Here is an 18,961-nt window from a genome sequence, read left to right on the forward strand (position 1 = left end):
GAAGCAAAATAAACCAATTTGTGACTTGAAGCTGGACTTCCACTGCAGACCAGTGGCTTATATGGTCCGATGTCACATCTGATATAGAAGCCACACTTCTTTAATCTTTATAGAGGCCATGGTGTTTTATTTGCATGTGCTTTACAAGTGTCATTTATTTGATTAATATAACCATTGTGTGGTAACACATAATGGGCCTAAATTACATTTGGGTGCACTGGAGCAAATCCATTTTAAAACTCTTTGTTTTCACCTGCTAATGCTCAGAAGTGTATGTTCTCTAGCAAGGAGAGGCAAGCAGCTTGAATCCTTCAGTTTGTGAACAAAATTTGCTTTTGGTAAGAATTTGTGAACATTCTTTGTCCTTATTTTTGCCTTTCCACTTACTCTATCAATTTTCATTAAATATAAACGAATGGGTACTTAGCACTTCAGCATTCCTGGTAGTTATTTCTCGTACCACAGAACTTGCAGCAGAAATATTTGATTAACTGTAGTATTAATCAATGTTGGGAAATGTTATGTAAGCACAAAGACAGGAATTGGTGAGAGATAAGTTTCTGTTTATTATGGATCAATACTGATGAAAGGAAAAGTCAGAGCAATAGGATGTCTATCAGTAAAAATGTCCTTCAGAACACAGTGGTGTAATGTTTACACACTGAATGTAGCACAAATACAGTTCCTGCACAGGTTTGATGTTTTGCTTCTGTTTGTTTCTCAGTCACTTCTATGCGAAAGAGTTGCTTTCCCTCTGCAAAGCGGAAATCCGCAAGTCCAAAGATGTCCAGAAACTTCGAGCTAGCATTTCAGTGTGAGTAGATCCAGGCACCCACTGTCTTTTCTTCTCCCATGAGAATTCCTTTCTCACTGCCTATAATTGGGATTGCCATGAAATTGAATCATTCGTGGTTTCTGCAATTGCATCAGACTTGATCATTTAGACTGTGTGGTTTTGGGAGTGCAAATTAGGCAAATTGTTATGCGTAGGTCATAATGTGTGTATACCACATTAAACACAGCTGTCATGACTTGTTTTTAAGCTACAGAACCCAATATGTTTCTTTGTGTGTGTGTGGGGGGGAGGGGGGGGGTGCGGGGGTGGTTGGGGAGCGACACAGAAACTAACATAATACTGTGCAATTGAATCTGATTAAGTAAACTATGAATACCTTAATGATAACAGTATGTTGTCTTTGCCTGCAAAATGATAGGAGCATCTATGAAGCTCCAAGCATTGAGTTAGTGTCTCAGTTGGTAGTTATAGTGCTAGCAAAACTTTTCATGGAGGCAGGAAAAACCAAAGGGGATGGCACTTTGTATGCCTCCAACAGCAATTTACTTAACTCAGTGATTAGATAAAAGCCTTCACAATCGGGATTGATGGGTAGCTTGCTGAGACCCAGCGAGCAAGTGGAGTGGTGTGGGGGCTGTGGTGGTGGTGTTGAGTACAGCTTCTATGATTGATATTTGTTGCCCTGATCACTTGAAGGAGAAGTTAACCTTACAGAATATGTAAATAGATCTAGGGTTGTTTACGAAGGCAAATAATCTAAGTTTTCTTTAAGGCTGTCAGTATTCATAGAACCCCTACAGTGCAGAAGGATTCCATTCAGCCTATCAAGTTTGCACTGACTCTCCGAAAGAGTATCTTACCCAGGCCCACCACCTTACCCTATCCCATGGCTAATCCATCTAATTTACACATCTTGGGAAACTGAGGGGCAATTTAACATGGCCAATCCACCTAATCTGCACATCTTTGGACTGTGGGAGGAAACTGGAGCACCCGGAAGAAACACAGGGAGAATGTGCAAACTCGATTTAGACACTCGCCCAAGACCAGAATTGAACCCAAGTCAATGGCGCTGTGAGGCAGCAATGCTAAGCACTGTGCGGCCCCTGTGTTAATAACGTTCCCTTTGTGATTGGTGTCTAATTTTCTACCATTATATTTACTGGAAAGTTGGCTTTGGTACCATCAGCGAGTGAAAGGTTTTCAGTTTTATAATGAGTAAAGATAGAACATCATTAACACTGTCACATTCCGTGCCTGTAATAATCAATAATTGGCTTATGTCCCATAAAGCTGCTTTAATCTGATAATTCTGACACTGTAATAGTAAAGTTTGTGGTAATACTACATCAGTATATTTCTCCTCCACCACTCCCAGGCTAGCCTTATATACTTGACCCTTCTTGGTCAAGAAGGTGGGTGCTTGAACCTTCCTTGAAAGATTTAAATTCTGCTTTTACTTTGTTCCTCACGTTCGCTCCTTGATCGACTATCTCCTCTGACCAGCAGCACCACCCTGACACCATTCCCTAATTGAATTAGCTTAAATTAGCGAACTATTTTTGCTGGGGGTAAATATGCCAATCAACTTTTGATTCATTGTCCGATCTCAAACTTCAGAATTTAGTGCACTACCCTGAGTAAGTTCAGAAATGTGCAGCAACCTGGTGACTTCAGGCTGTTCCATTGAATACCATTTTGAGCCATCATGCTAATAATATCATAATACTGTATCATAATATAATACCAAGATGAGTAGGCAAAGATATTATAATCAGCTTAGCATGTTACATATAAGGTATGCATCAAGCGACACAGGCCAACATAAAGGGTGAATGTTATGTTTCACTTAGGCAAAGAAGGTAGAGATATCCTTTCATTATTTTACGCATTCTCAGATATATATGTTCCAAATTAATAAGGAATCCTGGCATATATTCCATTGGATAGATACCACATTAGTAATATAAAACAGAGGTGCAGATCAAAGAAATGCAATGTTACTTACAGGATTGAAATTACTTTCTTTCCAACAGACAGCAGGAGTGTAGCATTACAGTTTTAACATTAGTCATGTCACAGGTTGTAAATACATAATTAACAATATTAGTGACAGAATGGATGAAGAGAAAATCCAGAGCATGTTCGCACAAGTTCAGAATAGGCCTCCTTTTTCAACATGCAAATTTCCCGTGGGAAAGTAAAACCAGCAGGCTACCTTTTTTTTTGAAAGCTATATTTCTGCACCTCTGTCAGTAAAGTTAATTAAATATTTAACCATTTTGTACCCCAGGCAGGCAAAAGGTGACCAGTCCCAGTGTTCCAAAAAAAGGTTCATTCCGTATTCCTGATGTTAAACGCAGTGGAAATCAGTAATATATGAAGCATGGTTGAAGAGAGAGTCATAACTTAATGTCCAAAAGCGAAGCCCATGCAGCACTGCATGCTTGTCGAAGCATTATGCCCGCTGAATTACTGAGACTAACGATTAGCTAGTTGCTGGTTATACCAAATAGAGTGACACGTGAATATTTTATAATATTTCTGGGCCAATGGGAAAAGAGAAGTGACAAGAGGGGGGGCGGGGGGGAAGGAAAATATTCTCCTTGGAAAACTTTCCAATGCATGCACTTGATTGGTATGTGGGAGTTCCGTATAGAAAAGCTTGGCAATTTGTTTGTGTTTTTAGGTAAACTTTCATGCCTTTATGTTTATGTGGATTTGCATATATTTGTTTTTTTGCAATATAGCAACGAGCATAATCCAAAGTATTATATTCAGATCTATGATCTGCTGACTTTGTCAGGAAGTTGAGAGAACCAGCAATTAAAGAATTTTTAAATCATACTTTAAAGAACATGTGAATTGACTGTATTTTGAGAATTAGAAAATAGGGAGGGATTTTCCACTTCTGTTCTCGGGGGGTGGTCCAGGAGGGTGAGCAGGAACGATGGCGGGGTGAAAAATCCCACAGGAGTTTCAAAGCTGCTTTTACACCAGTGGGATTTCACTGGTTGATTGTCCCCGGCCCTTGCCTATGTCGTAACAGGAATCCTGACTTTGAAAGTGAGTAACACATCACTTTCTGCAACTTATTCCCTACTAAAATTACCAGCTCATCTTAGTTGAAGCAGTGTCTTCATATTTTCTCTTTTGTTGCCTTTCTGCTATAAAGTGGTGGTAGTGTTTGGGAAGGATTTACAATATCGAGGAAGAATTAGTGAAAAAAGTGTTACTGCAGTTTAGGCATACATGAGCTGTTTAATGACTATTTTTCAAAAATTATGGGGGAGTTTTCAGGAATCGTAGTGGATAGGGAGCAGACCATGCAATGGTCTGTTGACATGGGGCGGGATTTTCCGGTTTTGGGGTGAGCGTGACCAGAAAATCCCACCTGGTGTTTCAATCCTTCTTCTGGATTCTGGTTTTCTTTGAATGCAATTTATTGCCTAAAGTTTTAAGATCTTAAAATCAGTTTGGGAAGAATGATGTTGCCATTCTGTGCAGGAGATAGAAGCTACTCCAGATAACAAGTTCCTGGTCTTTGACGGTATATTTTCTGAATACCGTTTGGAGAGTAAATTAGGTTGTTGGTGATATCGGCACATGTGAAAAATGTATGGTTTTCTTAAGATTTGTTACTTCTCACACACTGGTCCTTAAGGCGCTTTTACTTTATGAAGAACTCAAAGCATAAATATTCTAATTGAAATTTGTATTGATGAATAGTTATATCCACTCTGATTTGGCTTATCTTACAGGTTCTGTGGTCTTATTCAGTTCCAAGGAGAAATCAGAAAGAATGTTCTCTTCCAGCTCTTGCTCCTGTTGTGCTACCCATTCCCAATAGTAAGCACTCACTAATTTATTAATTTTTTCAGAGATAAGAATTTTGTGGTAGAGGCTAGTCATGTTGCATCTTTTCAACATGAGGAACCTTGTTAAAAGCTGCAGGCCACAAGGTTTTTTTGGCAGATGCATTTACACTCTTAATCTTCAGTTTGTCTGCATTATTCAATTATATTAAAATTGCTGGAGCAATACTCTTGTTATATGAGTGTGGCGTAATTTTCCAGAATTTATGTATCATGTGATGCACATAAGGCTGCTTTTTTTCTGTAAGGAGAAATGGAGCGTGATCGGTGAAAATGCATAAAGATGCCCAAAGTTATTTTTCTGCGTTTATATGTGGAAGTAACAGGACATCACTACTGCATCAGTTCATGCTTTGCTTCAAGATAGTAGAAGTTTGCCATGGCAACAAATGCTTAATGGCGATCATAACCACCTAACAAGTATGAGGAGAGGATAGTAAATGCATCAGGGCTCAGACAGAGACTTAGCAGCTTTATAGAAGAGAGGTGACGCATTGTTTGATTGGCTGCGGCTACTCTAACAACTGTTAACAGTCATGTGGCCTTTGGAAGGAATCCATTCTTTCTCCAGCAATGTTCTGCAGTAAAGGAAACACTTGAGTCAGGAAGTACCTTCAAAGAGGAGAGGTGTCATTTCAGTTCAAAGTTTATTTTATTTTAATGTATTTGTTAATGATCTGCATCACCTAGTTCAGCATTTTACCCATAATTGTCACTCATCATGTTGAAAATGAGCAGAAAGCACATGGCTTCAAGAGTTTTTAAACATATGACGTTGACTGAGTGGAATTTTTAGTGCTTGCACCTCCTGTGCCGTGGCTATGTACTTTTTGATATTTGTAGTTTCAACTTTGCAGATGGTTGTAAGAATTACAGTGCTTGTATCCAGTTAAAACTGGAGTGAAATTTCTGTCTTCTGAATGTCCATTTTGGAAGCTTAGGTTTTTAAATAGTGAAATTAAACCAGCATGGTCTCTGGATCAAAAGTGTAGAAGTTGCAGTGTTTTAAAATTATATATTAAAGAGCATATGTGGTTAAACATGATCCTATTTTTGGGGAGAGTGTAGATCTTTAGATGCACAAGTGATTTGACTTCAAAACTGATTATAGTCTGATATTAAAGACAAAATGAAATCATTAGGTGAGACATGGAAATTGAAAGTACTTGTAAGTAACAGCAAATTTCTTCAGTTACTACTGAGGAGCAGGTATGTTACAGTAATGAAAATCAAACCGATCCCATTAGAAAACACCACAAATTTTCCATTTAAGGTCTGATCATGATGCTCTCCCCTTTATCCTCTACCACTATCCTGTTGATAGTACTGTTGATGGACTGGAGTAGGAAACGAGTAAAGCCAATGGTTGCTTCCTGAATAAACTGATCACAGCAACATCATTCAGATACTTGGATTTATCACAAGGCCTTTGACAATGCCCCATATAGTGAGCTTATGATAAATGTGAGCACACAGTGAGTGATGGTTAAATGGAAAATAAATTGTCTAAAAGTAGAAGGCAGAGAGTAGAGTTGATTGGAGGAATGTTTTCCCTCAAAGATCAGCACTGGGACCACTTATTTATAATTTATATCAATGATTCGGACTTGACAAGTAACATTATCATAAGTGCCAATGCTACCAGACTGGGTGCAGTATGGCTAACACTAAGGAAGAATGATAATACAGGAAGGCAGCAGAAAATTTGAAAATAGGCAGTTAAGTGATAAATGAACTTTAACATAGATAAATGTGAGTTGATGTACTTTGGTAGGAAATGTAGAAGTATCGGCAGCACTTTAGAATATAACAAAGGATTAATTAGGATGTGTGGCACAGAAAATGCCATTCAGCCTAATTAACCCATACTGGTGATTATGCTCCATGCGAGCCCATTTGAAAGTAAGAAACTGATTGGGTGAAGAAAAGGGGATCTGAGCACAAATAAGAACAAACCACCCAAAGCAACGTTGCAGGCCATCAGAGTAATTACAAAGGTTAACAAAAAAATTGGATGTATTTCTAGGATCCTAGAACTTAAAAGTAATGAGCTTTATAACTTGACCCGAATCAGATCATAACTCCGAACTTTTAAAAAAGGACATAGAAACACTGGAGAAAGTGCACAGAGATTTGCATGATTGAACAAGAACTAACAAATTATCAGAAAAGATTGAACATGTTGGAACTTCACTCTTTAACAAAGACAAGACTTAGGGGGTCACCTGATGGAGGCCTTTAAAGTTTGGGATGGGTCAGAAGGTAGATGTGGAGAGAATGTTTCTACTTGTAGCAGAATGCAAAACTAGAGGTCATAGACAGTCATTAATAAATTCAATAGGGAAATAAGAATAAAATGCTTTACTCAGAGTATGTGGCACTTGCAACCACAGGAAATGATTGAGGCAAATAGCTTAGATGCTTTCAGAATGAAACAAGGCAAATACTTGAGTGAAAAATGAAAAGAAAGATATGCTAAAAGGTTGATGTGAGATAGATAGGATGCAAGGAGAGTAATTCTATGTAATTCAATATTAAGGAGTGCATTTATACATAGAGTCCTTTTCAGTCCATTGCTAAACCATCTTACTCAGCAACAACCTGCTCACTGACACTCGGTTTAGGTTCCGCCAGGGCCATCCACTCCTGGCCTCATTACAGACTTAATCCAGACAAGGACAAAAGAGATAACCTCAAGAGGTGAGAGTGGCATCAAGGACCTTTAGCAAAGCTGGAGCTGATGAGTATTGGGCGAAAACACTCCACTGGTTGGAGTCATATCTCGCACAAAAGTTTTGGTTGTTAGAGGTCAATCATCTCAATCCCAAGACACCACTGCAGGAGTTCTTCAAGGTAGTGCCCTAGGCTCAACCATCTTCAGCTGCTTCATCAATGACCTTCCTCCATCATAAGGTCTGAAGTGGGAAGTTTGCATATGATTGCATAATGTTCAGCTCTGTTCGTGATTCCTCAGATACCGAAGCAGTCTGTCCCCATAAACGAAAAGACCTAGACAGCATTCGAGCTTGGGTGATAAGTGACAAGTAACATTTGTGCCACACAAGTGCCAGGCAATGACCATCTCCAACAAGGGAGAATCCAACCATCTCCTCTTGACATTCAATGCCATTATCATCGCTGAATCCCCCACTCGCAACATCCTGGGGATTACCATTGATAAGAAACTGAACTGGACCAGTTATATTAAGACTGTTGCTAAAAGAGCAGTTCAGAGGCTGAGAATTCTGTGGGGAGAAGTTATCTCCTGACTCCCCAAAGCCTGTCCACCATCTACAGTGCACTTGTCAGGAGTGCTTTTGAATTGCTTGGATGAGTGCTGCTCCAAAAACATTCCTCCAGGACAAAACAACCTGCTTGATTGACACCCCATTCATCACCTTTAATATCCACTCCCTCCACCACTGCACATAGTGGCACCAGTGTGTACCATCTACAAGGTGCACTGCAGCAACTCACCAAGGCTCCTCAGCACCTTCCAAACCAGCAATCTCTACAACTTAGAAGGTCAAGGGCAGTAGATGCATGGGGACACCACCACCTGCAACTTCCCCTCTATGCCACACACCATCCTGACTTGGATCTACATCACTGTTCTTCACTGTTGCTCGGTCAAAATCCTGGAACTCCCTCCCTCACTGCCCTGTGCGTGTACCTGCAGCGGTTCAAGAAGGCAGCTCACCACACCTTCTCGAGCAATAGGGGATGCACAAGAAAAATGCTGGCCTAGCCAACAACATCCACATCCCATGAAATAATCAGAAATGGTTGAATACATGACTCAGTGGATGGGCAATGTAACAATTATTTCAGAAGTGGTATAAGTGCCATTACACTTTATAGTGGAAAAGGCAATTTACACTGATGTATTTACACCAGTAAAATCCCGATGTTGTGGTAAAATGGCCATTAATTGGCCAGTTAATTGAATTAATTGGCCATCTGCCTCCATTCAGCAGTGTGGCCGAGCCAATGCCATTCTCCCTTCCAGAAATATCACATAGTGGCTGAAAAGTGCTGGGTTTCCTCTGGTCACCTTCTGGCACCATTTTCCAAGCTTCCCATCCCATCTCCAGTGTTCTAGAAAGATTCTATCCTTTAATTCATTGCCTCTATAGTGTAAGTGATCCTTGAAAATGCACTATCATTGCACCTGATCACTGATTTTCAAGTGAAACCTAAGAATATTAATACATTGATGTAATCTAACACAATGATAGTTTGTGATCTTATCTAACTTGCAAAGTCCCAGAAGTGACAGACTTGCAGATGTGACAGACCTGTTCTGTGATGGTTTTGAGTTTCAAGGTGTGTTTTCTAATTGATCTTTTGCACAGATTAGGAAGACAACTGCAAGCCAGCTGTATGAAATGCTTTTAACATATGATGATGTCATTGACGCAGAGGTATTGGACGAAGTGATGGCAAGTCTTAGTGACAACAACTGGTAAGTGACATTTGCTGTGCACATGGGCCTTGCACTGTGCTGAACGTACTTCAATAAATACAAGCCAACCTTGAAGCTTCAGGTCTGAGTCAATGTTTATTCTTCAGTCAACAACACAAAAACACATTACCTGGTCATTTTCCTATTGCTGTTTGGGGGAGCTCAAATTCGCTGTCGTGTTTTCTGTATTACACAGTGACTGTACTTGAAAAGTACTTCACTGGCTATAAAGTGCTTTGAGACATCCAATGGTCATGTTATTTTTTAAGAGGCTATTCATCATTATTAACATTGCAGACAAGCTGAAAGTTCTTGCTAATTTATATAGCTATAAATGATCTATAGCTCACACATATTGTTACGATCCCTGAAGGGACTGATAACTTGTAAAAAGAAATTCAAACTTCCAGTCAATAACTGTAAGAATGGCACATCAGTATTTCATGTTTTAAAATGGTTACTGTAACAAATGACAAAAAACACTGTTAAACAACTGCTACCTTGTAGGCAGCTTATACTTTAAAGCACAGAATGAAATATGCCCTTCTTATTCCTAGCTCAACCACTTCACACATTCACACATATACTCACATTCACACACTCTCTTTCCCTCCTCCCGCTCCCTCTCTCTCTCTCCCCCTCCCTCTTCTCAGCCTGGTAACTTTCAACTTCACAACAGTCTTTCACAGTGAGCTTTCTTTTTCCTGGAAACTCGCCCTCTAGTCCAAGGTAGGCGAGCGACTCTTCCAGCTTCATTTTAAACATTGCATGAATTTGGCCTTTTCAATCCAAGTGCAAACCTCCACCCATATTCTGATCATAGAAACTTCTTTGCCTCCAGCTGCTACCTCTCTCCTGGATCCTGGCAGACTTAAAAATACTGTCTGTGCTATTCAGTGATATTCTAACAAAGTCTGTAACCTGATTGTTAGCTCTCCCTGCATCCTTCCCCTTGGCAATGTGAATCACATGGACTTTGTATCTAGGTAGAAATGTTAATTAGCTACCCTCGAGAGCCCAATTCTCTCTTTTGAATCTAAATGGACAATTTACATAAGAACATAAGAAATAGGAGCAGGAGTAGGCCATCTAGCCCCTCAAGCCTGCTCCGCCATTCAATAAGATCATGGCTGATCTGATAGTGGGTTCTTACCCGCCCGCTCCCCATAACCCTTAATTCCCTTAATGGTTAGAAATCTATCTGTCTGTGACTTAAACACATTTAACAAGGTAGTCTCTACTGCTTCATTGGGCAGAGAATTCCAAAGATTCACTACCCTCTGGGAGAAGAAGTTCCTCCTCAACTCTGTTCTAAATTGACTCCCCCGTATTTTGAGGCTATGCCCCCTAGTTCTTGTTTCCATTGTAAGTGGAAATAACCTCGCTGCTTCTACCCTGTCTAGCCCCTTTGTTATCTTATATGTCTCTATAAGATCTCCCCTCAACCTTCTGAACTCCAATGAGTACAGTCTACTCAATCTCTCCTCATAAGCTAACCCCCTCATCTCTGGAATCAACCTGGTGAACCTTCTCTGTACCCCCTCCAAATCTAATATATCCTTTCTTAAATAAGGGGACCAAAATTATACACAGTACTCTCGGTGCGGCCTCACCAGTACCCTGTACAATTTAAAGTACAACTGTTTGCAGCCTGATGATTTTCAACACATTGTTGGGATTTTGGAGGCTCTCAGTCTCCCTTGATAACACCCTGGCTGTTGCTATCATCTCCAAGCATAAATACCTTGCACATTCTTCCTAGTAAAACAATCTTTGCCCTCCTTTGATACCTAACAATCAAACCCCCAAGCATACTGTCAGGTGGACTTCAAAACATGTCACACGATCCCTTCACTTTACTTTAAATTAAAGACACTATTCCAAAATATAACAATTTTATAAACCTCAAAATTGTAGCAGCATCTATAATCATGAAGGTCTTTCTCAGCAGTTTTTATTCATTCATAGGATGTGGGCATCGCTGGCTGGGCCAGCATTTATTGCCCATCCCTAATTGCCCTAAACTGAGTGGCCATTTCAGAAGGCATATAAGAGTCAACCACATTACTGAGAGTCTGGAGACATGTGTAAGCCAGACCAGGTAAGGATGGCAGATTTCCTTCCCCAAAGGGCATTAGCGTACCAGATGGGTTTTTATGACAATAGGCATTGGTTTCATGGTCGACATTGGACTTTTAATTGCAGACTTTTATTAAATTTGAGTTTAACATCTGCCCTGGTGGGGATTTGAACCTGGCTCTCCGAGCATTGCCCTGGGTCTCTATTATTAGTCCAGTGACAATATCACCACATCATTTGGGACAAAACCTTTCGCCAAACTTAAATTCTTTATTCTGAAGATGTTGCAATTTACATTTGCCTAGCTATAAGATAGCAGCACCAGAAAATTAGGAAAATTAGCACAGTTCAAGAAAGAAAGTTAGGTTATCAAGAGTATCAAAGAAGAACTTCTGCAGTCCTTGAATTATGTTGCTTTTGGTTCACCTAAATAGGAAAGTACCCATATATCTTTTGGCACTCTTCAAAATCTGGGATTTTGAACGGGGAAAAATCGCACATGGCATTTTCCACTTGGCAGGGGAGGGGGCGGTGGCGTGGGGGGAGTAAGAATTATGGATAATATAACAAGGGGGTTGGAAGTTTCGTTGAAAGTGTTTTGTGTGTTTGGGTTGATGGATAGGTTCTGCCTTCATTACTGAGTACAGATGCTAACTGAAATCCAAAAACATGCTTTTTTAAAATCCATCTTTATTCATGCTTTTTTCTTTATTGCACACACCCACCTTAAACTTGGAGAGAATTTCTGGCCTGTAAGCCTGACCAGTGAATTTTCTATTCTCCAAGGGCAGGATTTGTCTCCACGTTGTTTTTCCTCCCTTATGTGGAATGCACCACAAAAAAAATACTGAACAAAAACATTTGCAATGTTCCAAAGTACATCACATGAATAAATGTCACTTTCCATCCTTCAGTTGGAAGTTGCTACCTAAAATCCGGAATATTTTCCGACGTGTTGAACAAGATGCACTCCATTTCCCTGCACAGAACTAAATATGTAATTTAAGGTTTTTTACCGGTCAGCACGATGCAAAATCTCCTGTTGAAATTTGATTGTGTTTTTCCTAAAACAATTCAGTTTCCCTGAGGTAGTTGCAAGCGTCCACCTTCCTCTCAGCCATAATTTAGGTGTGAAATCTGGGCATGTACAAGAAGGAGAAACAGGTATTGGGGGGGGAAGAAATAATTATATTGGAAAAACACAATGAATGAATAGATGGTAAATGTGCAGATGTTATTGATAAAATAGTTGTAAAATGAACAGCATCTGTTTCTCTTTATTTGTAGAGTACTACACAGATATGAAATAGCAGTGATCACATAAAGGAAAATAGTAGTGCCAGATGAAAGTTTACTGTATGTTGGAGGGATTTTTATTTTCACTTCATATATAGGTTTATGATGTCGGAAGAGTTTTTAAAAAAAATTCTAGCATCCAGTGTATACTCATCTGCACTGAATTAAATACTGACTTGTGACATAGGCCAGTGAGATTCGTTATCTAATATCTGATAACGTATTTGACTGTTAAAATACGTAATGGCTGAGAGACTACAGGAAATTGGATCAACTCAACTATTTAAATAGTTGGAATGCTTTGCACAGTGCAGAGTCTAGTTGAAAGGATTGATTTGGTTAACCTCATCCAGCTGGCATTGGCAGAGTTTGGCCACTTTCTTCAATCTGTTTCTTATTTTGCCTCCTTAAATCTAATTAATGTCCTTTAAGTAATGCTCTAAGTAAGTCTTCTGCTTACTGTAAAATTTATCACTCCGCCTCGCGCTCATTACTTCAAACTATATTATTCTTTTTAAAATGTAATTCAGTGTGTGGTTTTAAATCTCTCAGCCTAAGCTCTGAAGTAATCAAATGCTCAATATTGTCAATATCAGCTTTTGAGCAAGTGTGCTAAATCATCGCACAATTTTGGTTGAAAATGCTACCTTTCATTTCTAATTGTAGCTGAAAATGATTTAGCTCAATACAAATGAAACCGTACAGCTTTAGGTATATTTAGCAATGGTAAGCTTCCGACGGCTTCATGTGTCTCCGTCAGCGGGGGTTGTGGGGGAATGCATTAAAATTCCAGAATTCAAATATCTTTGCACACTGCACAATAACTTTATTATTCTAAGGCCTTAGAGTAAATGATCTGTTAATATGTGGTATTGTTGGCATCGATTAATTACCACCACCATTAGGGGAGAGAGAAAGAAATCCGCAATAGTAGGCTGAATGGGTCTTACTGTTGCAGTTCTTGTGTCATGAAGAAAAATGCAAAGGAATTCATATTCTCGTTTGGGTGGTTTTTGTTATTGAATACAGAGAATTAATTTTCAGCACACGACACTTGATTTGGAGCGTGCCTGAATTTCAGCCAAGGTTAACAAGGTTCAGTAGTTGAGCCATGCATGTTATGAATGCGTTATTGTCAATTGTTTCAACCTTTTTAAATGTTGCTGCACTTAACAAAAATACAGTTCACGCTCACAGAATGTGAACAATTGTAAATTTGCTAGCAGACAGTTAACTTGTGGAAAATGTCTTTTGACAACAGGGATGCTGACCTCCCCACTGTCCGAGCTCAACGCAATCATCTATGTGATCTGATGGGTGTTCCAAAACCAATAATCGCTACTAAGGTACATTAGCACAAGAGAAAGCAGTGTTTGCAATCAAATTAAGTTTTAGATATAATTTTGTTCAACATTTTCCCATGCAAATTAGATCTCTTGGCAAATTTTCCTTTTTTTCATTCTTAGGTTGTTTGCTGGTATTTTACAGTCAGCTGTTACCTGACTGAATTAGCCAGATTCTTTTGATGACATGTGGCAATTGGCGACACATTCGCTGAAAACCCATTGCAGGTCAAGTTAACACAAGGGAAAGATACTGTGGATGCTGGAAACTGGAAATAAAAGCAAAATTCTGGAAATACTCAGCAGGTCAAGCAGAATCTGCCAAGAAACAAGATGCTGTGTGACCTGCTGAGTATTTTCAGCATTTTCTGTTTTTATCACAAATCAAAGCATTCCCGTGTCCCCATATCGCTCAGTGAAATGGTTCTTAACATCATTGACCTACATAAATCTAACCCAACCATTGATGAAGATGTTATAAATTTAAAAGGATCGTTGGTTGCTTTAGAGCTGATCACATGTTTTGATGATGATGTCATTAGGGTGTTTGCACAGGCTGCTGTTTTTACTTTCAGTTTGTACTCTGTGCATGCAAGGCCTCCCAGAATAAATCTATTGTTGTTAGTTTTAATTTATTTGTGCAAACCATGTCCTTTTGTGTAAAACCCACAACCTGTAACATAGTTAGGATATTAGAGAAGGTACCAGCCCCAAAAGATAGTTACTATTTGCGACTTAAAACTTAGCACACTGACACATGTTCTTAAATAAAGTGGGCCTATATGGAAACCATTCTTGCAATATCATAAATTGAATATTTTCCACAGGAGAGAGGGGAGAATGTTTGCAAACTTCTTAATTATTTTAGCATTAATTATGATCAGAATAAAGCTATTCTCAACATTTGGGTAGCTGTATCACTGCAAGGTAAGCAACAAACCATTTTTACTGTTAAAATTATCACTGGCAATTTACAGTTTACTCCAAGCTATCTTGATCTTTGAATGTCAGATCAATAACTGGGTGGCACAGTGGTTAGCACTGCTGCCTCACAGCGCCAGGGACCTGGGTTCAATTTCCGGCTTGGGTCACTGTCTTTGTGGAGTTTGCATATTCTCCCCGTGTCTGCATGGGTTTCCTCCCACAGTCCAAAGGACGTGCTGGTTAGGTGCATTGGCCATGCTAAATTCTCCCTCTGTGTAACCGAACAGGCGCCGGAGTGTGGCAACTAAAGGATTTTCACAGTAACGTCATTGCGGTGTTAGTGTAAGCCTACTTGTGACAATAATAAATAAAGTTTAAAAACTTTAAACATTCTGACATGTATATCTTAAGCTATAATTGCAGTTCAAATAAATACGATTGGACAAAATAAAAGCAATCACAGCAGATTTCTCACAGTTGCAACACTTAACTTCACCCTTTTTCTCAAAATCATAAATTTATAATAAATGTTGAAAGTTTCACTTTAGTTTGGAGTAGGCACTCATGCTTGAGAGGTTTTAATGTGAGACTTTATGCCATTGCAGCAAATTCTGGGTCTCCCTCAGTATAAATAATGCACATCATTTATTTGAGCATATGTTGTAGATCAAGCAACTATTTAAGGGAATTAAACTTCACCTTTTTCCAAGTAAACCTGCCAGGGGTTCAGAGAACCAACAATAATAGCCTTAAGGAATTATAATGAGGATTCATTTTATTGTCGAGGACATTTTCTTTTTCCCCTAATAGCTCTATCATGGAGGAATGATATTAAAATCCTAATTTTGACTGGAGTGTGTATGTTTCTTTGTGTATGAAGCAAGCTGCACAAAAGTACATTTCACAATAGCAGTGGGACTTTATCTCAGAGAGATGAAGAAGCCAGTGGCAAAGTTCCTTTCTGCAGAAGTACAGCAGGTTGTGAAGCTCTACTGGGGGCAGCAGTCATTCAGATTGTCCTCACCCTGCCCTCTTGCTGACGGAGAATATGAAGCAACAGTATAGACCGGGAGAGGGATTACTTATTTACATCTTAAGGAGTATTAATATAGTTCACACAAGTTTTTCTTTTAAAGAATTACTTTACAGCCACCCTTCTTAAATGGAAACTTGACCTTTTGAAAACAAGGTGAATTATAACAATTTGCTCATTGAGCAGGTTGATAATGCCTCTGATAATGCATGACGCTTCCTGATTAGCATTGCAGGAAAACTAATTCAATGTTTAACAGGACTTATAGAACATAGAACATTACAGCCCAGTACAGGCTCTTCGGCCCTCGATGTTGCGCCGACCTGTGAAACATCGAGGGCCGAAGAGCCTGTACTGGGCTGTAATGTTCTATGTTCTATAAGTCCTGTAAAACATTGAAGGGCATTCCACGCTCTTACTACTCTCTGAGTAAAGAACCTATCTCTGACATCTGTCCTATATCTATCACCCCTCAATTTAAAGCTATGTCCCCTCGTGCTAGCCATCACCATCCGAGGAAAAAGGCTCTCACTATCCACCCTATCTAATCCTCTGATCATCTTGTATGCCTCTATTAAGTCACCTCTTAACCTTCTTCTCTCCAACGAAAACAACCTTAAGTCCCTCAGCCTTTCCTCATAAGACCTTCCCACCATACCGGGCAACATCCTGGTAAATCTCCTCTGTACCCTTTCCAATGCTTCCACATCCTTCCTATAATGCGGCGACCAGAACTGTACGCAATACTCCAAATGCGGCCGCACCAGAGTTTTGTATAGCTGCAACATGACCTCCTGGCTCCGAAACTCAATCCCTCTACCAATAAAAGCTAACACTCCCTATGCCTTCTTAACAACCCTATCAACCTGGGTGCCAACTTTCAGGGATCTATGCACATGGACACCGAGATCTCTCTGCTCATCCACACTACCAAGTATCTTACCATTAGCCCAGTACTCTGTATTCCTGTTACTCCTTCCAAAGTGAATCACCTCGCACTTTTCTGCATTAAACTCCATTTGTCACCTCTCAGCCCAGCTCTGCAGCTTATCTGTGTCCCTCTGTAACCTGAAACAACCTTCCGCACTGTCCACAACTCCACCGACTTTAGTGTCATCCGCAAATTTACTAACCCATCCTTCTACGTCCTCATCCAGGTCATTTATAAAAATGACAAACAGCAGTGGCCCCAAAACAGATCCTTGCAGTACACCGCTAGTAACTGAACTCCAGGATGAACATTTCCCATCAAACACCACCCTCTGTCTTCTTACAGCTAGCCAATTCCTGATCCAAATCGCTAAATCACCCTCAATCCCATGCGTCCGTATTTTCTGCAATATAGAAACAAAATCCTCAGGGAGAGTATATTACCTAAGTACTAGCCAATCCTCTATCGTTTTGCTAAGCCTGGGGCCTGTAGCATGAACTTGAAAGCAGTACAATAGGGGCAAACAGATATTTTATAAACTGGTGCCTCTGAGGGTTTAGGGCTCAACATCTGGGGTGGTCATAATGCCATCCTGTTTCCAGGTGAGGCCAGGGTTCTTAAGTGATGCCCACTGTCGGTCCACCTTTCAGCGGGCAGTACGGTGGCACAGTGGTTAGCACTGCTGCCTCACAGCACCAGGGACCTGGGTTCAATTCCAGCCTAGGGTTATTGTCTGTGTGGAGTTTGCACATTCTCCCCCTGTCTGCGTGGGTTTCCTCCGGGTGCTCCAGTTTCCTTCCACAGTCCAAAGATGTGCAGGTTAGGTTGATTGACCATGCTAAATTAACCCTAGTGTCACGGGATTAACAGGGTAAATATGAGGGGCTACGGGAATTGGGCCTGGGTGAGATTGTGGTTGGTGCAGGCTCGATGGGCCGAATGGCCTCCTTCTGCACTGTAAGGATTCTACGATGCTATGCAGTGGCCCAGCAGTCCAGTTGCTGCCAGAGCTGCTTTATGTTTTCGATCTGCAGACTGTTTGGATCAATTAGGAATCAAATAGATGTCCTGAATCCACTCAAATACAAAAACCATTTCACATGAGTTGATGATTGAGAAGCTGGTTTTGGAAGAATATCTTGGATTATTTCATAGTAATGTTTACCTGATTGAATTTCTCCAGAACAAATCTAAATATGCTCAGTAATCTGTTCAAATTTTGCCTTTAAAATGTTGTTGTATACCAGCTATTTTAAAAATAATTTCATACCTATTTACAAAATCAAAGATAAATAATAACTTCCCAATTATTTAGCTTGGATTGAGGATTTTTTAAATCTGTTTTTTCTTGTGTGACCACAGCTGCACCAAGGCGTTCTATGATTGAAGGTTTGCCATGTGTCAGGACAGACAAGGGCATGCAGAGAACGAAATGTGTGCTCAGTCTACTAGATGTCGGATGCCTTTCACAAACTGTTCCAATCTGGATGCCACTACAAAGCAAGCCGTATAAGAAGATGACTGAAGAGCGGCTCAGCATGTGAAAATACACACAAATAAAGAGTAGACTGTGTTCAACCTCAGTATTCCCCTCCAGATGTTGTTCTTGATGTGGTTACTGATTTCCTTAAGATCCTACAGGGGGTAAAATGCTGAATGAGTCAGATATGAATGCACTAATGTTAACAAAATGTGTTTTTTAATGTCGTGTTTAGATGTAACCCTTCACCCACAAGATGGCACCTTTGCTCCCTCAACATCCTTTACTTATTCAGGTGGACTGTACAAGAGCTAATGTTCTGTTTTGTATGATCAACCTGAACCTAAACATTCTTCAATAAAATCATGAGTTTTGCTTTTACTCCATTGGGCTGTGGTTGAAGCTTTATTTGAGCAATTTTCAAACACGTACCAAAAAGATGCACTCAAAAAAAAATTTCTTAAAGCCTGTCAACTATTCAAACATTGAAATGGTAGAATTCCAACCCATGAACGATCTACCCGCTTGTAGACTGCCAATGTTTTCTTGTATTTTTTCACCACAATAAAGCCGCTGTTATTATGATACTAATTCCATGGTACTGCATACCTACAAATTTCACATCACCGACATCCTTATTACTGTATGACTAGATCATCTTCAAACTGCAATTCATAGCTGCTCAAGAAACCTGTTATTAAAAAAACCAACTATTCCCAATACCAGAGGAACATATTAC

At 39.8% G+C, this 18,961-nt stretch overlaps 1 protein-coding gene across 2 annotated transcripts in view; it reads left to right on the plus strand.

Annotated features, from left to right (window-relative positions):
* The window catches only part of tbcd (tubulin folding cofactor D), a 248,461-nt gene extending 229,853 nt beyond the window's left edge, over positions 1 to 18,608 (plus strand). For both annotated transcript variants that reach the window (XM_078225420.1, XM_078225421.1), the window contains exons 35-39: positions 725 to 814; positions 4,558 to 4,645; positions 9,027 to 9,136; positions 13,773 to 13,857; positions 18,105 to 18,608. In XM_078225420.1, the coding sequence (XP_078081546.1) occupies positions 725 to 814; positions 4,558 to 4,645; positions 9,027 to 9,136; positions 13,773 to 13,857; positions 18,105 to 18,125 (394 nt within the window). In that variant the 3' untranslated portion in view covers positions 18,126 to 18,608. The remainder of the gene's footprint in view (positions 1 to 724; positions 815 to 4,557; positions 4,646 to 9,026; positions 9,137 to 13,772; positions 13,858 to 18,104) is intronic.
* Positions 18,609 to 18,961: the final 353 nt, after the last annotated feature.

The sequence above is a fragment of the Mustelus asterias genome, chromosome 12 (assembly GCF_964213995.1).
Source record: "Mustelus asterias chromosome 12, sMusAst1.hap1.1, whole genome shotgun sequence".
In the NCBI taxonomy this organism is placed as follows: domain Eukaryota; kingdom Metazoa; phylum Chordata; class Chondrichthyes; order Carcharhiniformes; family Triakidae; genus Mustelus; species Mustelus asterias.